Source organism: Leucopleurus acutus, assembly GCF_964270905.1.
Source record: "Leucopleurus acutus genome assembly, chromosome: 10".
In the NCBI taxonomy this organism is placed as follows: Eukaryota; Metazoa; Chordata; class Mammalia; order Artiodactyla; family Delphinidae; genus Leucopleurus; species Leucopleurus acutus.
In genome coordinates this window covers 34,794,913-34,820,211 of record NC_139153.1, presented here as the reverse complement: position 1 = coordinate 34,820,211, position 25,299 = coordinate 34,794,913, and the positions used below count along the sequence as shown (strand labels likewise).

At 39.0% G+C, this 25,299-nt stretch overlaps 1 protein-coding gene across 1 annotated transcript in view; it reads left to right on the top strand.

The window, feature by feature from the left end:
• CACNA2D3 (calcium voltage-gated channel auxiliary subunit alpha2delta 3) overlaps positions 1-25,299 on the top strand; it is a gene marked incomplete at both ends in the record, with an annotated part of 784,748 nt that overhangs the window by 473,698 nt on the left and 285,751 nt on the right. The window contains one exon of the mRNA XM_082847776.1: positions 23,858-23,936. Within this exon, the coding sequence (XP_082703902.1) occupies positions 23,858-23,936 (79 nt within the window). The remainder of the gene's footprint in view (positions 1-23,857; positions 23,937-25,299) is intronic.

The window sequence follows — 25,299 nt, the reverse complement described above, 5'->3', positions numbered from 1 at the left end:
ATTGAGATCATCATATTTTTTCTTCTTTAGTTTTTTTTTTTTTGATGCTGTGAATTACATTGTGCAATTTTCAAATGTTAAACTAACCTTACATTCATGGCATAAAAACAACTTTGTCATAATATGCTAAGCATTCACGTTTCACTGAATTTGATTTGCTGTGATTTTAAATATCTCTGAGTCTTTGTTCAAGAAAGATACTTCTTTTTTTGTAATGCCTTTTTCCTTTTTTGTAATGCCTTTCTCAGCTTCATGATCAGTAAGCTGGCCTCAGATTGAGTTGGGCAGTATTTTTTCTTTTTCTGTTCTCTGGAAGGATTTGTCTAAGATTGCTATCTCTTCCTTAATTGTATGTAAGAATTCAATGTTGAAGCCACAAAGAAGTGTAGTTTACTTTGAGGGGAGATTTTTCATTATAAATTCAATGACTTTAATATATGTAAGGCTATTCCTATTTTAAAATTTCTTTTTAGATCAGCTTTGGTAAGTTGTGCTTTTCAAGGAATGTATCCATATCTCTCAAATTCTAATATTTATTGGCTTAAAGTTGTTTATAAAATCCCTTCATTTTAAAAATATATAATAAATCTTTAGGCCTTTGCATTTTCTATTCCTAATATGGTAAACTGGTAATTTTCCCTCATTTTTCCTTAATCCATCTTTTTAAGGATTTATCAAATTTATTGGATTTTCAGGAAGCAACTTTTGGCATGGTATATCTGTTTTCTGTGTCATTAATTTCTATTCTTATTTTATAGTTCCTTCCTTCCACTTTCTTTGGCTTATATTTGACATTTTTATAGCTTGTTAAAGTGGAACCTTAGATAACTGATTTTTCAGCTATCCTTCTTTTTTATTATATGCATTTAGAGTTATCAATTTCCCTTCAGTTGCTTTAGTGATATCCTGCATGCTTTTAAATATCATATTTTCATTATTGTTGAATGAAAACTATTTTCTAATTTTTATTGTAACTCTTCTTTGTCCCATGGAATATTTAAAGTATATTATTTAATTTTGAAGTAATTTGGATTCCAAATTTCCTAGTTAATATTTTATTATTTTTGGCCCATTCCACTGAGATATTGAATAGCTTCTGTACGATTTCCATTCTTTCAAATACATTTAGACTTACTTTATAGACAAGTATATGATGTATTTTTGTTAATGATCCTTGAGCACTTGTAAACAAAACACATTCTGCAGTTGATGGATACAGTGTTCTACATATGTCAGTTAGGTCAAACTGACTAATTGTAATATTCAGATGTCCTTTGTCTCTACTTCTTGCTTTGTTTGCTTATTCTATCAGTTACAGGGAGATGTGTTAAAAATACCCCACTGTGATGTTGTATTCCTCTGTTTCTCCTTTTAGTTCAGTCAGTTTTTGTTTTATATATTGTTATGTCTTTGTTATTATCAGTATACATATTTAAGGTTGGCGTTTTTCCTGTTAAATCAGCCTTTTTATTATTACATCTATTAAAGACAAATAGTGTTATTTATAATTACATTGCACTTACAACGCTTGAAAGTGAAAAGATAGGGCAAAATGTACTAAAAATAGTCAATATTCAATGTAATTATTAATATATTTGAGCTTACCATCTTGCTATTTGCCCCATCTATTCTTTGTTTTTTTTTTCTTTAGTTGATTAATCTGAAAAAAGACAAAAATGTTTTATTACCCAATTTTCTCCTCTATTAGCTTTCTATTAGTAAATTATTGTATTATTTATTGGAGTTGTTACCCTAGAAATTATATTTCCTTAGTTTATTAGAATCTACCTTAAATTATTACTTGTCACTTAGATAATGCACATACCTTGAAACAGTTTAGCTCTGTTTAACCTCTCGTGTCCTTCATGCTATTTTAACCCCCAAACCATGATTATTGTAATGTTAAAAAGATAACATTTACTTAGATTTACCCGTATAGTTTTTCTTTTTCTGTGTTATAATTCCTCCCTGCATTATCATGCTTCTTATTGGGATAATTTGCCTTCTGCTTGGAGTATTTCTTTGAATTCTGCTGATAACAAATTTTCTGAAAGTGTTTTGATTTTGTTGTCATTTTAGAAGATACTTTTTCTCAACATAAAATTCCAGTTTGAGACTTAGGTTCTTTCAGCCTTTTAAAGATGTGTGTGTCTGCCTTTTATTTCTATTGAAAAGGCAGTTGTAAGTTTTATTATCGTTCTTAGAGAGTAGTGTCTTTTTCTTTTTCTTTAGCTGACTTAAAGATATTTGTCTTTAGTTTTTACAATTTTCACTATGATATGTCTAAATATGTTTTTATTTTGTATTCATTCCACTTGGAAAGCATTTATCTTCTTGAATCTATGAGTAGATTTGTATCATCCGTTTTGTAAAATGTTTGTCTTAGTTTCTTTTCAAGTATTGTCATTGCCCCATTCCTTCTCAATTTCTTTGGCATTCCAATTGCATGTCAGACCTTTTGACCAGATTGCGTATTTATTCTTTACCTTTTTAAACATTTTCCATGATCTTCTTCTCTGTAGTTCAATCTGGTTGTTTTCTACTGATTTATTTTCCAGTTCATTAATCTTCTCTTGTACAGTGTCTAATCTTCTATTAAACCATATGTTGAATTCTCAATTTTAGTCACTGTTTTCAGTTCTAGGAGTTCCATTTGATTCTTTTTTTAATGATTCATCTTTTCATTTATTTTCTTTAACATTTTAGTCATTGTTATTTTAGAGTCCATGCCTGATAACTATAATGTCTGGATCACCTGTAATTCTTTTTTTTTTCATTTTTAGTTATTTGACTCTGTTTCTTGGCATGCTTAGTAATTCTTGATTGCTTGCCTGATGGTGTATATGAAAAATTGTTGGGGCTTTGGAAACTCTTCCTCTTGAGAGGAATAAATTCTTTGGCAGGCAGAGAAAATGTAGGCAGAGTATCTTGAACCAATTAAAACTTATTTATGATTTGTCCTTACTTTGGGGGCATAGCCCTTTCAGAGGTTTCAACTGAAAGCCTGTGCTTTCTATCTGTACCCCTTCCTCCTTGGTGAACCCTTAACTTCAATTTTTGTTTTCGTAGCATTTTGCAACTGTGAAATTCTCTACTTAATGTTTCAATCTCTCTCTTATCAGCTGCTCTTTGCTTAGTTTCATGGAGTCTTATCTAACACGTGCACAACTTAGAGATTAGCAAATGCCTTAAATTAAGGAGAAATTTCCTTCTGAATATGGAATTACTTCTCTAGGGTCCCCTTTTCTTTGGGATATTTTTCCCTTGTGTTATGGCTTTCTCTGTAGACCTGAACCCAATTTTGCCTCCTTATCTTAGTGAGGCTGCCCCTAACTCTACATTTCTGTTTTCTGTTTGGCTTACATGCCCTGCTCCATGAATTGGCAAATGCCGTGATGAGGCAAATGGTGGTGAATATAGAGCTTTTTTCCATGCAATTCTCTTCACTCTAGGATCTAGTACATTCAAGTCCTGGTTTCCACAGTTGTTCTCTGATGCCTCCAAATAGCTGTTTGTTTGTAATTTATCCAATCTTAATAGATGTTCTCAGGGTTAGGATTCATCTGACAGTAGCTAGTTTATCATAGCTAGAAGTAGAATTTCTCCAGTTAACACTTTCTTTTTAATTTAGTTGTAAAAGTTCTTGCATTCAGGAAGCTGGACTCAATTTGCTGTTGCTATTTGATTGTGTACAGAGTCACCAGATAGTGGTGGGCATCCAGATGCAGCTTTCTTGATGAAATGCTTAGCACAGAAACGCCAGCTCCTTCTATTCATACGTTCTGGGTAGGAGTATTGCCTTTATGTCAATACATTCATGAAGTACTTCTTCCTAAAATGTGAATCTCTATGAATGCTAATTTTAAAGGTGCTCTACGTTTTCAAAATTAGTGTTCATAGAGGCTTTGTTTTTTAGAAAAGCTTTAAAAGCCCCAGTTTTGCCTTGGAAAAAAATACACTCCATAGTATTAGCATATTAAAGGCATAGACCAGCATCTTTCACACTTATATGTTCAACTTTTCTGTTCTAGATGTTGAGAATATAGTAATGAACAAGACAGAGAACAGCCTTTGAGGGGATTGAAATTTCCTGTGGAATCCACAATAGGAGCACCATCACCATCATGGAACACATGTTTGTGAAACACTGTGTTAGACCACTCTCTATGGACATCCATTGGGCCTTATTTCTGCTTCCAGTGGTTACTGACTATTTTCAAACGCTAACTAGTGCATGTAGATATGAAAGAGTATCTAATGGACATGGTCATTTTGAAGTGTTTTGCTTCCTCTAGGGAATATATCAGATTGAAACAGAATATTTAACTTACCACAGTGAGTCTGACTCTTAGCAGTGCATTGTCACATTTTTCAACAAGCATTGCTGCATTACTGAAATAAAATTAATTTAAATTCTCTTTAAACACATCTTTTGGTTTGATTTTCTAAATTGAAACTGTCAAGAGATCAAGTAACAGTGTCATTACATCAAAAGATAGGGAACTATGTTTTAAACAGTATCAGCCCATTTGATCTACCATACAGAACTAGGTTGACAATTATCCTAAAAGAGTCCACTCAGCAAACAATAAAAGAATCTGAAGAGTCAGTTAGTTATTGCATGTAAATCTGTCTTGTGGTTTTATGTGGTTATACATATAAATGACTACCTATATAGACATACATACACCTGTGTATACATACTTTTCTCCACATTCCTAGACTGACTGTTAGATAATTAGCAAAGGTATACTGTTATGCAGTCATACTGCTTTTTTCTTTTTTTCTTTTTTTGCGGTACGCGGGCCTCTCACTGCTCCGGCCTCTCCCGCTGCGGAGCACAGGCCCCGGACGCGCAGGCCCAGCAGCCATGGCGCGGCATGTGGGATCCTCCCGGACCGGGGCACGAACCCGCGTCCCCCGCATCGGCAGGCGGACTCTCAACCACTGCACCACCAGGGAAGCCCCATACTGCTTTTTGAAACGGACACTTAGAACGTCTGACACTTAATACTATCCATAACTCTCTTCCTGTTATCAGTGTGGATAATTGACACTTTATTCCATCTTTCTAATTTAACAGGTTTGCCTGACCCCATATATCAGAGCTATTTATTAAGACTCTGTGTAACACCCAAAGTTGTTGAGGATCACTTTTGTGTTTACACTGTAAGGTGTCAAAGGCAAGATGAAATGTAAACATGCTTTTCCAAGCCACGGTCATTTACATCTTCTGCTCTTTCTTCAGGGTCACACCTTGTGTGCTGATTTTTCATGTCATCCAGAACTTGTCCAGAGCTCACAGTGACCCTAGAAGAGTCAGAAGTGTCATGGTGAGAATGACAGTGAAGAATTTGAGAGAATTCTGTCTTTTGAGGGGGAGTGTGATTGCCACCCTAGGGAAATAACTGCAAAGCCCACATCTCCAAAATATTTGGTTTTCAGCAGGATCCAGAACTCTGTGACTGTGTAAAAATGTCTGAGTCCTCAGATTCTAGATGAGACAGAAACATTCGAAGGCAGGTAATGTCTTCTGTGGAGACACTCATGTATATAGGGGAACACTTTTTTTTTTTCTTATAGGGAAACACTTTGGTATAAGTAAAAGTATGTATAGCAATGGCATGGATCAAAACATTGCTGTGTAATTGTAGCTGACTTTATATTGGGTTCTTTCAGTGTCAAGGCTCGTTCTTTTTCTTTCTGAGAACAACATTTTCCTTCTTATCTTCACTTAGGTCTGTGTTTCCTTAATCATCTTCAAATGTTTTTCAAATGTCCCCACTCTGTTTTTTAAATCTCATTTGTTGCCATTTTTCTCTTATAGAGAGAGGAAGTATTCTGTTTAGGTTATGTGTTTAAGGGTGAAAAGTGTTTATAGAATCTTCATCTGTTTCCTCTGAGCCTGATCTAATTGATGACATCATTCTTTAATTTTACATGATTTGGACAATGCAGAGTGCACAGGGCAGAATGTTCAGGACGATAAACAGAACATGTTTTTGTCATTAGCCAGAGAACCCAGGCTATAACTTGTAACCCACTTACAAATTCAACCAGAGAAGATGGTCCTAGCTGATAAATTTTTTGAGGGGTGTTTGGTTGCTTGAATGCTGTGTATGGTTGAGACATGGGTCTGCATAGGGGTTCAGCCTTTGAACTCTGTGTTAACAATTTTGATCTGGACTAGGTCATTGCTAATATGAATGATCAGGGATTTTGGAGACATTTGAATAAAATCCCTTATTAGTGACTGGAATTAGTGACTGGAATTTTGAGACAGTAATAGATGGTCATATTAATTTCATATTAATAAGTGATGAATATTTACTTGGATCATTTCCCCTCATGCATTGTTCTTGTTTTTTATTGTTCTCTCATGGTGTCACGTTCTGTGTAAATTTGTTATTCAGGGGCCTCCTTAAGAACTCCCCCGAATGGCTGAGTACTTCAATTTGAGATACCGTTCATTGCTGTAGTTGGGGTATCATTTCCTAAAACCTACATGTCTTGGTCATCTGAACTTGATTAAACCCTTTAAACAATAAAGAGATCAAAGCAGAGAAGAGAGAATCTTATTGAGGATTTATGAAACGTCAAAATTTAACAAATATATGATCTATTTAATTTTAGTAAGAATAAAAGTTTGGATTAGCTTGTATGAAGACATCAAAGGAAGTAAAACTGATTAGAACTTCCAAAAGCAGGGACTCACTGGTTCTCCCACTGTAATGCTTAGGGATCCATCCTGGGGGAAAAATGTCATCTGGTAAAAACTTCCTATTTCTGCCCTACTAGGTGGCACACTTGCACCTTGAGGGTCCTGGACCAATAAAAGAGTTAACCCAAGTGCTGAACGCTGTTTAGCTGCCTTGGGACATTTGTCCTCTGTTCATGGATTTAATAATTTTAATGTAAATAGGCACCCCAGCAGCTGTGTCCCCTTAAGCATATTTTATTTAGCAGCTGAGTTATCCACGTCACTTGGCAGCTATAGATTTTCAACTTTTTCTTGTGCCAAGAGGGCAGCTGGAATAATTTGAGTACTCATTAATTTGGGAGAAATATGAGCTGTGTATAGCAGACAACATGAGTCTTCTGTATGGTGTTGTACCAGGATAAGCAGATCATAGTAGAAGCAATTTGCCCTATCCCAAAGGGGCCCTAGGATTTTAATAAGCCGGTTATGAAAATTCTATTTCTTTGTAATTTGAAGCATCTAATTAGAGCCTGTAATTTCTCTCCTATAACGAGAGTGGATGAAGGTTAACGTTAGGCCTCCCGGGCCCTTTCACATTCATTTACAGAGAGAAATCAGGTAACAGTTGTAGCTAATTAGAACAGGGTATTAAATATTTAGTCCATCTTGATTTAACTTGGAGAACACATGCATGTTGTTGGGGTATGGAAAATGATAAAGGGAAGTTTAATTTAATTTTTAATCAAAGATAAACTTAAAGGCAGTATAATAATTTTAACACTGACGATCCTAACCCTACAGCCAGAGCGGCAATTGCCTCTAGCCATCTGAACTTCCAAGATAAAGGAAGATGATGTCGATTTAATTTCATCACTGAATACGTTTCCCAAGTTCAAACAGCTGGGATTTATGCAATCTGCATAAAGTACAAAGAATTCGATGATTTTTATCATAGCAGTGACATAACAAAACCACCTTTTGGCTGTTTCAGAATTTGGATTTCAAGTTTGGATAACTTGAGTGTGTTTTTGGGAACCATCCTAAGGAGATATATCATTCATAGGCATTTCTTTTAAGAAAGGACTCCTATCTAATGAAACCACTCCCTGAAAGGTAATCTTCTTCCATGAGGCAGGGCCCCTATGATAATGGAGTAGCCTTGTGCGGAATAAAGTCTGACTTTGCCATAAACTGATACTTAAACTCCTGCATGCTGAGGACAATAAGTCATTCTTCTCTTGTCATAACCCAATCCAAATTATCTTCCTAAAGTGAGATTCAATTAAGTCAGGACATACATATCAGAAAGAAATCCCTCAGATCCAGTCCCATGACTGATCTTTTCTCCAGGGCCTGACACAAGTGCAAAGTATCTTCAGAGTGCAATCAGTTCATAAGATAGCTCCCAGGACTCCTGTAACTTACCCGGAAGCAGGCTGTTAGGATGCCAGAATATTGTAAAAGGGCAAAGATGAGGGGAAATGGTGAAAAGTCAGAAAAATAGAAAGATTCCAAAGAGTAACTCAGGCATACATTTCTCTAACATTTCTGAGGAGGTGATTTATCGTGGCTGGTGAATCCCATCACAACTGCAGTTATTTCATTTGGGGGATGCTTGAAACGTCTTGACAGATCTGTACAACTCTCAGACTGTCTTACTTTGCTACATTGGCTTCCAGTTGCCAGTTATTACAGAATGGTTTCTGACGGCAATAATCCTTTGAAAATCGCCTGTTATTGGGGATAATAACTGATTGTCAGAGCATTAACCACCCTCGACTTCACTTTGGGCTATTACATAACAAAAGAATGAACTGGTGGTGAGTCTGCCAGGTGTATTAAATTATATTATGCATTATAGAAGTTCTGTGATGAGGATTAGCATCCAGAAAAGGCCATCAGAAATTGCCAAACTCATTATCTGCTGAGGCAGGAGGCTGGCCTCAGGCCTGGGGATGCAAGGCTTGGGTTGTAACTATTAAGCCACTACGTCCAGTCCTTCTCTGCTCTAGCAGGGAGACGGACAAGCAGCCTACGAGCATTTCTCCTCTATTTTCCACCTCTAAAGAAAATCGAAGTATACTGCATTAACCTATGGTCAGCTACAAAGCTGTATTGACTTATTTATTCATTTGTCTGGTTTCTTAATGGCAGGCCTACCTCTTGGGCAGTCTTCAATAGTCGTAGAATTCGGTGGACCTTCCCAACACCTCTTAGCAGACTAGATTTTTTTTTTTAACTTTTTATTTTGTATTGGAGTAGAGTTGATTAACAATGTTGTGACAGTTTCAGGTGTACAGTGAAGTGATTCAGTTATACAATACATTTTCCCATTTAGGTTGTTACACAATATTGAGCAGAGTTCCCTGTGCTGTACAGTAGGTCCTTGTTGGTTATCCATTTTAAATATAGCAGTGTGTACATGTCAATCCCAAACTCCCTAACTATCCCTTCCCCCCACCCTTCCCCCCTGGTAACAATAAGTTCATTTTCTAAGTCTGTGAGTCTGCTTCTATTTTGTAAATAAGTTCATTTGTATCATTTCTTTTTAGATTCAAGAAATGTAGAAGGTGCGCCTTCAGAGGGCATGATCTCTGGGAGGCTCTGCTGTAGTGTTTCAAGCACTTACAGTTTCCAAAAGGGAGAAACATAACATGAAATGATGGTTGAATACCCATGGAAATAAGCTTTGGACTGCAAATATACAGATGAATCAGGGCTTGCCTTTTCTCAACAGCTCTGGGTGATCCTTCATGTAGCTGTTGGCCCAGACCATTTCTGATGACCTGTGGAATGGTGCTGCTTCCAATTTTCAGTGGAACATACTTATGAGACCTATTTAATAGCATATCATCTCTAACACATAAGCCCTAAGCTGTGCATTTTCCTACTTGAGTGTCATCTGTATGGGGTCAGGTCTTGTGGCAACATTGAAACCCTAGTGCCTTGCACAAAGCCTGACACATAGTAGATGCTCGGTAAATATCCACTGAATGGAAATGAACGGAAATTTCTGACTGTCTTTTTCTGAAAAGTATTTTCCTTATAACGAAAGTATTACATGTTCACAGTAGAAAATTTGTAAAAAAGCACTGCCAGAGATTATGGTATTAGGTACTTTTCACATATAACTTTCCATTATTTTTTCTATATATGTGTATTTTTAATTGTTTATAGATTGGATAAGACTGTCCATGGCATTTTGGAACCTATTTTGTTCGGTTAGTGATGTCTTTCCAACTCATTAAGCCATCAACTTTACCATTATTTGTAATGGCTTCATTAAAGGCCATTGAACGAATGTATTATAATCTCCTTCTGTGGGCACATTTAGATTGTAGCTTTTCTCTAATATGAACAGTACTGCAACATACATCCTTTATGTTAAGTCTTTGCTTCACTCTGATGGTGTCCTTGGGCAACATGGAGAGACAAAGAAAGAAAATATCCAGCAAGACTTCTGAAAAGACAAATTAATTTGGTGGGTAGAAAGGAAGGCAAATCAGGCTTTCACAGAATATAAGGCCTCTGAACTTTTTCTAAAATAGGCAGGACAGCATCATCTTATGGAAATCATCATTGGCTAAGTGTTTAAAAGCCATAGAATGTGAACTGTTACATTAATTCTATTTGTACATTTTAGCAAAATAAAAAATTTGAACTTGGTGGTAAAAAAAATTCCTAGAAGTGATTTCTGAGAAATGGAATTGCCATGTCAAAGGTTATATGCATTTTACATTTTTGAAACATATGGCCAAGTTATTTTCAGAAAGCTACAATTTATATTCCCATCAGTAGAAAGACTATTTCCTAATATTTTTATTGTCATTAACAAATCATTTTCAATTTAATAGCAAAAACAAACCAGAATAACACCTCAAAACTCTTATTTTTATTTATATTTGTATTTATGCTTAAAAGTGGGTTTAAGCACTTTGTTTTTTTGTTTGTTTTGTTGCCATGAGTGTTCCTTCTTCTGTGACCTGGTAGTTCATGTCCGTTGCTCTATTACTGTGTTCTCATATCACAGTGTTGCAATTAAGAAAATGAGCTTTGGAGTCCCATATGCCTTAAAAGGGTCCAGTAGTTGTCACTTATCTGCTCTGTGACCTGGGACAGTTTCCTACCATTTCTAGGTCTCAGTTTGCTTATCTGCTAAATGAGAATAATGATAGTGCCCTCCCATTGCAATCCTACCATGTATGGTATCTGGCAAAGGGCCAGTGCTCAACATCCTCAGTTTTCATGCGTCAATACTCATTTAATCCCTCTATTTCTCTTGGCACATTCCTACTCCATATGTCATGATAGATTATCCCCATTTAACCTGTGTTTATACCTTTTAATTGCCTGCAATAACCACATTACTTCATTTATCTGACAAATATTTGGGGGTATCTGCTATGGGTCAGGTGCTGGATTAAGAGTTCAACAGTGGTGAACAAAACATACTGTATTTCCATCATGAAGCGTATACTCTTCTCTCTCTCTTTGCGTGTGTGTGTGTGTGTGTGTGTGCAGGGAACAGAACATAGCTAAGTGAGAGACAAATAAATGTAATTGTACCGAGTGCTATGCAGAAAACCGATAGGAGCTGAGACAGAATAAAAAGGGGACTTATTTTAGATAACGTTAAGAGGCAGAGACTTTCAGGGGTAGAAAGTTTTATGGTAAGACATCTGTTAGAATGGTTATTATCAAAAAGGCAAGAGATAACAAGTGTTGGCAAGGGTATGGATAAGAGGAACCCTTGTGCACTATTGGCAGGAATGTAAATTAGCGCAGCCATAATGGAAAACAGTATGGAGATTCCTCAAAAAATTAAAAGTACACTACCATGTGATCCAGCAATATGGCAATATGTACCCACTTCTGTAGGAAGGAATTTTTCTGAAGGAAATGAAATCACTATCTCGAAGAGATATCTGCACTGCCATGTTCATTGCAGCATCATTCGCGATAGCCAAGACATAGTAACAACATAAGTGTCCATCTATAGATGAATGGCTAAATGTGATATATATACAAAATACAGTCATAAAAAAAGGAAATCCTGCCATTTGTGACAACACGCATGGACCTTGAGGGTATTATGATAAGTGAAATAAGTTGGACAGAGAAAGGCAGATATCAGTACTACATGATCTCACTTATATGTGGAATCTAAAAAAACAAAAACAAATAACAAAACTGATATAAACAGAGAGTAGAATGGTGTTGCCAGGGGCTGTGGAGAGAGGAGTGAGGGGAACGGGGAAGATGCTGGTCAAAGGCTGCAAACTTCCAGTTACAATATAAATAAGTTCTGGGGATCTAATATACAGCATGTGACTATAGTTAACAATACTGTATCATATACTTGAAAGTTGCAGAGAGTAAATCATAAATGTTCTTACTAGAAAAAAAAGGTAGTAATTGTGTGAGGTGATAAATGTGTTAACTAACCTTATGGCCATCATTTTGCAATATATCCACTTATCAAATCATCATATTATAGACCTTAAACTTATACAATGTTATACATCAATTATATCTCAATGAAGCAGGGGGAAAAACAATTAAAATTTTAAAAAATGCTTAGTTTATCAATTTAAATAATAAATGTACATTTCTTTGTACAATGCATAAAGTAATAAACTACAGGTAAAAGACTGAAGAAACCCCACAAGTTCCTCCTTATCTACTGGCATTTGGGCTACAGGGCTCAAGGTGGTCTGTATCCTATTCAGGAAACTAAGCTGTTTAGGGGGATAAGTGCAGAAGTGATGCAGTTCTGAAAGAAGATGATGGTTTTTAGGGCTCTACCATGGTCCCCCTAACCAGAGAGAAAAACAAACCTGTGTCCTCAGTGTTGCTCACAAAGTTAGGATAGAGATAGTGTAAAACATTGAGGAGGGTCTTCAACCAGCAACTTTTGAGAAGTCGGCAGTAGGGAGTAACAGAACAGCAGGCCCATCTCCTCTCTCTCTATTTTTCTTTATATCTCTTTGCCTTCCTCTTTCTATAATATGTATTTTCAAAACTTACAACTTCAGCGAGGCTGGAGACCATATGGTTTTTTCCTCCCCACAGTGTCTCCAGCATTGAGCAGAGGGTTTAGTACTATGATGGGTACCCCCATTAATACCTGATGGATGGAAGAGTAGATAGGAGGGTGGGTAGATAGGAAACAGAAAACAGAAAAGGTAATACAAATTAGAGGTCAGTAGGAAAGAAAAAGGGACACCAAAGTCAGGGGTATAAAAGTAGAGCCAAAAACAACTTATCTCAGAGGGGTTGTAGCCCTCTGCTTGAGACAGCCCATGCAGAGCAGGAACCCAGGACAGCTGTAAGGCTCACAGTCTGTAAGAATAAAACATAACAGTTGCTTAGGATAAAATACAACTTTTACTGATTGAAGACAATAAAATTTCCCCTGAAGTTTCTCAAAAAGAAGACAATGGCTCCCCAGTCCCTATGGAACTTTCATTTACTTTCCTGTCCCGTCCACCTGAGGCCTCTACTCATTTATGTCAATTTAGTGGCTCTCTAGAGTAGGATCTTCAAAGAACTTGGGGGCTTGTTCTCACAATGGAAGTTCTAGGTTTGGGGTGCACCAAAATCCCTGGAGGGGGCAGAGGTTGGTGTATAGATAATGAACATGTATAGATGGCCAAAACCCCAGAGGTGATTCTGATACACACACACACACACCCCCCCTAGCTCTCCCCAGGAGCCATGTCCCTACCTGTCTACTTCTTGGAGAATCACAGGTAAAATGGAATGAACACTGTCCTCAACAATATCCTTGCAGCTTTCTGACAAGCCCTTGACTTTCCTTACTGACAGTAAGCCCCAGAAGGCAGTAGGTGAGATGACAGCAGAAGCTGCTATTTTGTACTAATTTTTAGTGACAGAATGGATTGGTTGGGGAAATAGAAGTGACACAAACCTTGGGAGAAAGCAACAGTGCTAGCTTAGAATTCACAACAGCTGTTGATTTTAATGGGTTTGAGAATGATTCGGGCAGAATTCCAAACTCCTACATCCTTGACCTATAACCTGCCACTGTTCTGAGTCACCAGGATGGTTCGTGGAGGGGGTACTCTATCCAAATCATGCTGCTGCTTCTGTGGGCTTTGGCTACAAATCCCAGTGAGAACACACAAGGACCACACTTGTGCCCAAGGCCAAGTGGGCCTTGGTCCTGTACCGTGATCTGGGCCCTCGGAGTCTCCCCAGTCCAGAGGTAGAGGAATGCAAAGAGAGACAAACTTGTGGGGAGGAACATTAAGGAAAAAGGAGCTTTTCTCTAAGGTCCAGAGAGGTAGGCCCAAGTCAAGTCTTCAATCTTTGCACTCCTAGGCTTTTCCCCAGTCGATATTCTCTTTAGGGTCCAGGCAAGAAGGAGCATTGGAGGTCTCCTCTTAGAAAGAATCCTCCGCCACACACACTCTTTTGCACCCCATCCCCTACCATTTTACTTTGTTTCATTTAACAGCAATCCTGCCATGTGGGTCCTATTATGTTAACCATAGTATCTTACAAGTAAGGAAGGGAGGCTTAGATGGTTTTTGGCTCCTTCAGAGAAGACCCAGATTCTAAGAATAGGTGTGCCCAATTTCTAATTCTTAACCCTATCTTGTATCCACTGCATTCTGCTAACCTGCCCACCCAGTCATCTCTGTTTTCCATGAAATGATGCCATCTGTCCAAACTGTCACAAACTATGGGGGAAAAGGAGAGAATTCCACTGAAAGTTGCTTGGAATAGGAAGGGTCACATCACTATTTTAAGATGTAGTCTTTTCCCTGCTAGGTAATCTCTGAAGCAGGCAGTAATTTAAAATACAGTTGGCTTCAGTCTTTGCATGGTTTTCATCTAGAATCAAGGGGAAGAACCTAGGAAGAAACATATTATAAACCTGGTCATCCACCCATGGACGGCCTTAAATAAGACACCATTTTATGGCCCCTAAAGCTGAGACTGTAGTAACAAAAACCAGAGCTTTTTCATTTCTCCATTTCTTCCTGTTTTATCACTGAGCTTCAGTGTAAAAAGAAACCAAGGGACCTGAGCAGAGGGAAAGTAAAAACTTCAGCTGATTGATAGCAGACAAGTCTGGAAAAGTAGGAAGGTATTTAAAATGGAGTTAGTAATGAAGGAAAGGGCTCTAACTCTGATAAATTCTAGTATATCCCATGCTGACTTCTTTTGACTTCTAAAATTTGTGAAGAGAAATAAAGGGAAAGTGGGTGACTAATATAGATTGAGAATCTACCATATGCTGGATGCTCAGTTGGGCACAGTTGCCTCATTCTGCCCTCACAACATCTATATTTCTGTTTGGAGGGAGAAATAGATGTAAATCAAATAAACAAACAAATCATAAAGGTAACTGCAAAATGTACCAAGCACCATGGAGGAGACAAATGGAGTGATCCCAAGGAGGGGAACTGGGGTCAGAGGGAGTTAGCCATGCAAAGTGGGAGGAGAAGAGTATTCCAGGCAGTGGGAAAGGTGGAGGCAAAGACTCTAAAGCTAGAACGGTTTTGTCATATTTCCCCATCCTCCAGGGCATCTAGCTGTGATAAGGAGTTTGCAATATATCCTAAGTGCAATGGGAAGACATCAGATGGCTCTAACCCAGGGAGTCACATGATCCCATGATGTTTCATGAGCAAAAATACTGCCATCCCAATTTGTGGAACATTTAGCTTCTCTTTCCATAAGTGGATTTTCTGATCTGTTTTGCTTAATTTAACAGCTTTACATACATGAGTTTCTTTTTGTTTATTGAATCTGTAAGCCTTCTTGGAAGATGGGGCATACTTGTTAACAAATAACTGATCTCTCCAGGTCTAAGAGGGTAAGAGAGGCAGAGAGGGACCTCCCAGCTGACCTCACCTCACCCATGGGAGGTGAGTTTTTTTTCAAGAGTCTTCCTATCAGTAGAAGGGGACTTTTATGGCATTGCCAATCAACAAGTGTTTGAGTGCTGGCTCTTTGCCAGGCATTGTGCTGGATTCTATGGATTCAAAAATGAATGAGACAAGAATCAAGTCTGTCTGTCCATTCCATCCCTGCTCCTTTAAATGTGCTCCTTCAGAGGTTCCATGACTTGATGTCATCATACAAACCCAGGGTTTACAGTGATGCCCATTCTTTCTCAGGGCTCTTGACATCTTATTCCTCCATGTTGAGGACTTATTCCCCATGTGACTTTTCTGGATCTGACCATGGATATCCAATATCTAGTACTCACTGAATCATCAAAGAATAAGCACGCAAATGAGTGAATGAACTTCTCTCTCAATTTGGCAAGCACTTAAGATGAAAGTGCCCATCTTGTTTGTCCAAAGAACACAATCTGTTTTTGAGAAATTTATAGTGCAGAATACAAGAATTACATAAGACAGCAGTTTTTAACCTGGAATCCAGAGGGTTCTTAGAGAATCCCAGTATGGACTTTGGTGGAGGAGATACCTCAAACCTCATGAATCTTATCTGAAATTGTGAATGTACATCCTTCAGCCTTTTTTGTGGGGAGAAAGTCCATAGCCCTTGTCAAATTCATGGTGGATCTCATGACTTTGCAAAGGTTAATAGAAGGTTTCATGTTATACCTCTGATGTTATTCTGATTGTGTTAGGAACTCTCAATCTCATTATCCTTAGCTTCTCAAAACCCTTCTCTTAGAAAAATCCTCTTCTTTACTCACAAAAGTCAGTTTCCTCTTCAGTCAAACCTCTGGGTACGGTTAGGGAGGCATCCATGAATAGGAGATTTGACTTTCCTGGGCTCACCTTGTTTGGTTTTACTGCAACAAACTGTCTGAAACACAAGTGGAATGCAACCCTAGCTGACTGGAACTCATTGCTTCCAACCTGTCTTTTCATTTATTATCTCATTTACCGTTGATCACAGTAAATGGATGAATGAATGATCCATGTGTAGGTGGAAAGAGCACAGTTCAGAGGGTTTCACTAACTTAGTCAAGATTGCCAAGACAGTAAGTATGGTTTGGACTCACCTGGAACCCAAGTCTCCTGATTCCCAACTGTTTTAAGGGTATTCAGTATTCGTTTTAATCAAATGTAGTAAGGCACATAAACATGGAAATGACTGTCATGAAGGAAGAAGTTTATTATACTCATAGACCCCTGGAAGCAAGAGGCATGTCATACTATGCAGGGCCACACGGGGAAACACCAATACAAGATTAATGACAGTGGGGAGGAGACTGATGGGTTGAAGCCTTTATTGTGGTTTTTGTGGGAAGAAACAGGCAAAGCAGGATAAGCAGGCTTAGAATTGAATAATTTCAGTGGGCTCAGGGATGTAGGGACTGTCCCTAGCTGTCTGGTACCTATCTGGCCCTGGAGTGATTAGGGCAGGTGGATAATGGCCCTGGGTGTGCACACCTGATAAAAGGAGATAGTTGGGGGAATGGGGTCTGAATTGGTTGGTTTACATATCAAAGGTGCACTTGAAGGCAAATTGTTTACTATATCCAAAATTGGCTAACCAATTGGGATGGGCAGTTTCTCCAGGACAGTAAGTCCCCAGATATCAGAGCATCAAAAATACCCCCTGAGTGAAGTTAATGGAGCTGGATAGTCTAATGAATTGTATCACCCACCTTTGAGGATACTTATAGCTTGACTTCTTAGTGCTCCTTGAAGTGGTGTGTAATCTCTATTCCACAGTGCTAACCTAAGTTAACAGTCTCTGGGTGACCCAGAGACAGCCATCTCCTTCACTTGGAAAAATACATGGCCATAAAACTGGACTTCCATCCCTGGCCAGAAGATTACAAATGGCAATTTTTTCTGAATTAGGATATTTTCAGTACCACACATGAGATATCAGGCGCTGTGCTTGAGAGGAAGGAGATTGTACAGACTCTTAGAGCATCCCCAAAATGACAGTCCATTTTTCATAATGGTCTATGATATTCATTTGTTGAAACTTTATTACTTTTGTAATTTAATTCAATTTATCCCATTTTATTGCTGCTCAGGACACTGTTACCTTATTTGCCTCTTTTGTCCTTCTGGATAAAGATGTTTCTTCTTTTATTATGAGCATGATGGCTTCTAGATTAAAGCAGCCTGCTCAATAAAACTGTTTTCACTGGCATCCACTTTCTCTGAGCCCACCTCTACTCTTGCAGAATTTTCATGAAGACAAATATTGGCAGTGATTTATGAAGCATTTTTGTGGTTAATCAAGTTCCAGCTCTCATTTTCTGCTTAGAGATTAAAGATTTTATTCAGAAATGCTTCCCTGCATCGGAAATCATAGAAATGAGCAAATAACAATAGAAGTTGGTTAGGAATATTTTTTGTGAAGATACAGGTTAAGAACATAGTAACAATTGACTTTAAAACACAAAGACATCAGAAGACTTCTTTCTAAAGCTGAAGTTGTGTACCATTTTTGAGAAATCCTGGGTATATTTTAGGGAATAATTGAGTTGGACAGTGAGTCAAAAGGGACAAAAGTAGGTGAGAAGATGTGAAGGTGAGTCTACATGCTTGTTTGCATAGGCTGCTACTTAGCTGAATTGAAATATGGAACACATGGGTGTGGGCAACCATATGTAACTGGATGATTCTTTTAGCAAATTTTATTTACACTTATAATCCATAAATTGAATGTTTTTAAAGGTAGAGATACTGCATTTATAGTTAAATGTTATTTTAAAGTAAAAGATTGCCTTTGTTTTTAAAAACAAAAGTAAAGACTGTATATTGGGAGGCTCCTGAGTGCCCTGTCCCCAGCCCTTTCCTCTGTATCGGGACCCAATAGTGGGGCTATTGTAATTTCAAGAAGCAATGCTTTGGGTGTGAACACCCAGCTCAGCAGCTACAGACATCTGGGTACAGATCTGCCCTTTCTTGGAGAAAGAAGAAAGTGCAGTTGGCTGATCCTGCTTGCCCAGTCTAGCTGGTGTCTGATATTCCTGCCTTGTTGGATTGACAGAGGCTTCTTTAAAAATGTCCTCTTGATCCAGCTCCTCTGTTTCTTTTTTTAACCACCCAATGGATTTGTAAACTCCTTCAAGTTTAGCCCCAATCCTTTGCAATCTATAGAATCACTTTATTGAAAATGGCTTCAAATATTTCTTAATTCCCAATGCCACTTCTTTTTGTTCAGGCCTTATCTTTTTGGTGATATGTTTTTAAAGTGTTGGACTCCAACCACCTGTTTCAGACCCACCATGGGTGCTTCTAAAGAATGTAGATCCCTGGGCCTACTTAATCTAAATCTCTGGAGGATGGGTGCTGGGGACTGGTTATTCCGATGCCCAGTGAAGTCTGAGACCTCTCACCCACCTGGCCAGAGCCACTGTCATCTCTCACCTGCAGTGTTTCAATGGCCTCCTACTTAGTGTCTGTGCTTCTATTCCTATCTCCCTATGGCTGTGGTCCTCAAACGTGGATGCAAATTGGACTCTCCATGGGGAGAATAAAAGTTGGGCCCTGCCCAAATCAGAGGTTCTGATTTGATTGTCTTGGTCGGGCCCTGGGCATTCAAAACTGTAAGAACATCACAGGAAAGCTGAATGGGCAGCCAGGATGAGCACAGCTCTCTAAGGCCTGTTCTCCACACTGCAGACAGAATGATCCTTTCACAGGATTATGTGTCAATTCACATCCGGCTTCTACTCAGTTCCTCCTATGGCTTCTGTTCTTGCTACAGAAAAAGCCCAGTGTAACAGAGGCTGCAAGGCCCACATGATTAGGCACCTGTTGTCTGTCCAAGTTCATCCTGTACAATCTCTCCTACCTGACTGCACGTCATCCATACTGGTCTTGTCAATATCCCTTGCGTATCCCTATCTCAAGGCTTTGTACCTTCTGCTCCCTTCACCTGGAACATTCTTCCCCAGTAGCCATATGGCGTGCTCCCCAGCTCCACCCATGTTTTGTCCACAGATCCTTGCTCAAGCAGCACCTTACTGGGGAGGCCTTCTCTTCCTCCCTTTCTAAAATAGCAGCCCCCATCAGTCTCCATTGCATAACCCTGCTTTATTTTCTTTGTAAGTTTTTAATTCAACAAATACATAATCATTTTATGAATCTGCCATTTATCATCTGTTTTACTCTCATGAAAATGTAGGCTCCCTGAGGACAGAGAGTTTGTTCTCTTTACCCGTAATATTCCCAACACCAAGAATGGTCCCTGGCACATACCTGGTGCTCAGAAGTTACTTGTGACAGATGATGAATTCTACCCTTGGACTGTCTCAAAAGCATGGGCATTGGTTATTTCTCCTTCAGCACTGAAGGGAGTTGTGAAGGCAGCAGCAGCCTGTTTCCTGGCTGTACAGTTGCCCCATTATAGTTCTGCTGGCAGCCACTCTCCTTCCCCTGTTTAATGGCTGTAGGAAGGGGAGAATTTGATTGATTATTTTTGCAAACTCAAACTACCCTATGTGCACTAAAGGTTGAGAGGAATAGTACTCCTCTAAGTTTCTGGAGGGAATTGTATCTAAATGAGTAAGAAGCATAATCTGTGTTTTGGAAAAACTGGATTGAGTTCTTTGTGTCATCTGGGAAGTTTTATACTAAGTTAAATTAAGTGACTTTGAACTTTGAAGTGTCCACATCCTAACGTTTTATTAAGCTTAATTGGGTTTGTAGAATATTTAAAGACCATCCAAACTCAAATGGGAGATCAAAATGAACTAATAGGTTGATGTAGACTTCCCCCTGCCTCCTGCCTTTGTGCTGCAGTAATGAAAGTGACGCATTCATACCTGTGGATGATGAGCACAAAAGCCTGGCTTTCTGGGGAGTTTTGGTGTGTCCTGATGACTGCCCTGGTCTGAACTGTGCCATGGCCCCTTCCCTGTCATCTGTGCTATGAACCTGGCTTTCAGAACCATCCCCATCTGTCTCTGCTAAGGAGGCTTGCCATATAGTAAAATTAGTTGGGCTCTAGGCAGACTTGTCAAAGTTTGTTTGATGGAGCTTCTTAGGGAAGAAATCTCCAATTATTGGACATAAAATCCAAAAGGTTACAGAATCTGTTAGAGATGGAAATGAGGAACAGTTTGACTCTATTACTCATAGAAGTTTTGCACTCATTTCATTGAGCAGTGGAGTAAGGCAGCCCACCCTACAAGATGCAAGGCCAGAACTTAATTTCCACAGGTCATCTCTTCTCCTATTTGATTTTCACTGGTACATTTACTTTTCCTATGTCCATGGAGAATGGTTCAGGAAGTAGCAGTGTCATTACTTTCTTTTCATTTAAAATGATCTTTAATTATTAAAGCAATATTTGTTCATTTGTAAAAACATTCAAAGGATATAGAAGTTTACAGAGTAAAAAGTGTAAGTCCCCTTTTAGAAAAAAATAGAATTCTATTTATAGAATACACAATATAGGTACACAATATCCCACAATTTGCTTTCCCCCTTGCCAAGTTATAATGGATGTCTTTCTCATGAGTACATAGCTGCATGGTATTCCACTACATGAATGTCCCATGAGTTTTTTAGCCAATCAGCTATCAAGAGAAGCTTGGAATTTAACAGGTTTTAACCATTACAAAGAATAAAGGTGAAGGTCCTTGTTTTTTACATATTTGTGTATTTGTGAAAATGTCTAAAACCGAATTATAGGGCTTTAAGAATATATGCACTCTACAATTCTCCATACATCTGTGACTTCGTGTCATCTCTGTTAGACCTGCTTGGCCCCCATAGACATTTTATTTGTTATCCTGGCTATAGATAAATGCCTAGAGGTAGAATTACTGAGTCTGAAAAAATTACAGATATAAAATCCTGTTGTTAAATGGATCTCCAGAATATTTATTTTGGAGTAAAGTCCCTTCATTTTGTTGCCAGTTGAAAGGCATTATTGTGAGAAATCCAGGGCATGAACCCAGTATTGTTTGATTATGTTTATTTTATATGCAGAGAGGCAACGAGTCATTTCCACGCCATTTCTACTCAAATAAGGGGGCCAATTCACTGGGAGCCAAGGGCTGCACATAAATGGAAATATTTAACATGATTCTGATTTTCTTTCATAAGCAATAAAATAAAATACAAACCAACAAAATGAGTATAATGCTATAAATGTCTTTGCACATACCTGACCCAGGGGATGGTGCTGACTGGAGAAGCCACAGTAGTGTTGGCAGTAGGGGCAGCGGTGCTGGTGGAGGGGGTCCTGGTGCTGGTTTGCATGATTGTGGTTATTGTTAGCACATTATTCCTGTGTAATCATGTCTAGTCTGAAGTTTGGTGCAATCCTACTGGTTTTCCAAATGGGTTGCCATATTTTAAAATCAGAAACTGTGTTAAGTTTTCATGAATGGTTCACAGCATTGTTCTGGGGTTTTAACTATGCCTCCAAGAGAGAACTCAGTTTGTCCTCAGGTTCTTCACCTGGATGGCAGAGGAGGTTTGGCACCTGCAGGTATCTTTGCTCAGAACAGATAGGCTGCTTTGCGTCAGGCCTTTTCCTCTTTGCCTGCAAAGATAGACTCACAGCTTCACTTCCTAAGAGCTATCTTTTATGCTTTCTGCTTCGTTAAGAACTTACTTTGTGCAGGTTTTTATTAGTCAGACATTTTGAGCTAAAAGCTAACAGTGGCCATGCAGGAAAAGTGAACAGGGGACAGCTCTGTGTAGGAAGGTCAGTGGTGACCACTTTGGGCCTATGAGGTTGCATCTTCTATTTTTTTTTCCCCCAAGAGAGTCAGAATCTCCCAATTAAAAAAAAAAAAAAATCCCTCCTCCCAATGTGATTCCGGTGGGAATAGTGTGGAAAAGAGCTGGGGGAATGAGAGAGGCAAACCAAAGGCCTCTGTGTCTGCTCATCTGCCCTAGAAACCCCCTTGCAGGAGCTGTTGATGGATGAAATAACTGCCTTACTCAACACAAATGAGGACAGACTAAGGCTATACAATGATAATATATATTTAAACATTGGAAATAAACCATCACATAAGAACTATAGTCTTCCAGTTATATGTCTCAGTTAAGAGGTTACTCATAACTAAAGCAAAATCTTAATTTTCAGTCAGCTGTGTGCATTTACATTTTTATCCATTCATTTACTGAGTTGTAATATTCCAAGCACTGTGCCCCATCAAAGCACAGCCATCCTTTCCCTTGTCAGGTGGATGGTCTAGTGGAGATCAACCTCACAGGTATAACCACACAAGATACTAGTTAACAACAGTTGCAATAATGTCTCTGAAGGAACCGTAGGGGTGCTTGACCCAGTCTGGCTGAGTGGAGGAGACATCAGCTGGAAAGACTTTGGGGCCACATGTTGAATGTAATTCATCTAATACCATGTCTGCATTTAACTCAGTCATAAATTGGTGGCTGAAGGACTGATTTCACCTGCCAGAAGAATTTTGTTTGGACTGTGTGGTATTGACCCACATGCCATTTAAAATGTGAACCAAAGGATTTTAACCCTTTTAATTTCTTGTTTTTCTTCCATCTAACCCTCAAATACAACTCTGGGAGGTGGGTTGTACTTTATTTCAAAGAATTCTGGCCTCATAATAGAGATTTGAGAAGGCAATAGAAAGTGAGAGATCCAAGGTTTTATATGTGTTCTCTGCTCTTTAGGAGCCAAAGTTTAGGAAGGCTAGAGAGGGTTCCCTTTGGTCTCCTGGCTATAGGCTGTGCCTCTCATCCCAATTAATTACCACCACAGACAGTAAGAGAGTGTCTGCAGCCTGTTCTTACCATTGGGTGGGTGGGGGGCATGCTGAAGTTCTTTCAGTGGTGTTTTGATTCCCAAGAAGAGCACACTCTGTACTTCTGTGCGGATGAGGACAATGGTTGCCAATTTGGTCCAGACCTGGATGATCTTTGTCCATATATGTGTAGCAAACTGTAGCAAACCCAGGCCCACGATGCTGCCAGTCTCCCGTTTCAAGTTATTCTCCTCTGTCGCAAGTTACACACCGAAAAACAACCACCAACAGTGCCATATGGGTTAAAAGATCAAAGGCCCCAGTTTTGAGTATATTTCTAGCTGACTTTACTTCAGATGTCTTAAATATGTTTCTGAAGATGGGAAGCATGGGGCATTAAGGAGGTCAATCACATGTGTGTGAGCCATGCTTGTGGTCTGGGCAGGAGGGTGAAAACTGAAAACCACTGATCCGTGTGTTCCTCTTCCTCTCAGGTTCGCATCTTCACGTACCTCATTGGAAGAGAGGCTGCTTTTGCAGACAATCTCAAGTGGATGGCCTGTGCCAATAAAGGTAGGTCTCCTGATGGGTTCAGTTCTGAGTAACTTCTCCGTGGATGTGTAGAAACAGAGACAGTCACGAGAAAGTGGAGCGTTCTATCAGAAGGCTATGAATTCGAAGATAAGGTCTGGATGTTTCTAAATGATTATGACTGACTTGTAACAACTTCTCCCAAAATGTGTTTATAAACTTTGAGGACATAGTCAAGTGGAGTGGTTAAGCCTCTCCACTCTGTTGCTTAGTAACTGAGTAACCTTGGAAGAATTACTATGGCAGAGCCATTTACCACGTACCCAATATCCATGTGCTCACTCACCATTCCCAGCCCCTTGCACTGGTTCTGGCCAACAGGCTTTAAGCAAAACCAACCTGGGTCATTTATGGACTAAAGCATTTAAGAGCTGGTTTGGTGGTATCTATTCTTTTCTGCTCCTATGAACTCTGAAGCTACATGATGGAATAGATGAAATAGCCTGGGTTCCTGAGTGGCCACATGGAGCAGATGCCTTTCCGCTCACCCTGTCTTCTGCCATCTGCCAGCCCATGATGGATATATAGTCTGTGTGATAAACCTTTGTGTTAAGCCAGTGAGATTTCCAGTTTGATATGTTCCCATAGCATAACTTAACCTACATAACTAATTAACTTAGTTAACTTTAACCTGCTTCAGTGTTCTAATCTTCAAAGTGGAGAGGGTGATAATAGCTTTTCTTTTTGATTTTTATTGAATATAGGGTTAAAAAATGAAATGGTACAGATTAGGTGCCTAGTTCAGTGCTGAGACCTAGTAAGTGCTCAATAATTGTTAGCTTTTCTACTTTCACAGGTTAATTTTCTACATTGACAGGCCCTGATGTGTGTTGGAAACAATGCTTTAGGGAAGGCACAGGGAGGGAAGGAACAGGGCCTCCAGTCTCATGAAGGGCTTCTTTTCAGTCTACACACAACCAAGAAGGCAAAGCAAAGGAGGAAAATAGGTGGTATATTCTAGATTCCTTGAGTCTTAACCCAAACTCCTTGAGTTCAAATCCAGCCTCTACCAAACACCAATCACAGTGGTGGATGTTACCGTACCTACCTGGGTCAGAGTTATATAACCTACAGAACAGAGATAGTGATGATACCTGCCCCAGTCAGATGCTGTGAGCATGAATGAGGCCGTGCAGGTAAAGCTGGCAGCTTAGTGCCTGGCACAGAAATGGCCCATATGATTTCCTAGTGTTATATTGATCTGTGGTTATGTCTTATCTCTGCTCTGAGGCTATACAGTCCCTGAGAGTAGCCTGTCACTCTGATTTCCTCTTGAGCACTCAGCCCAACCTCCTGCTCTATGTAGAGTGGCTGCTTCTTTAAGGTTTGAAAAATGAGCAAATTG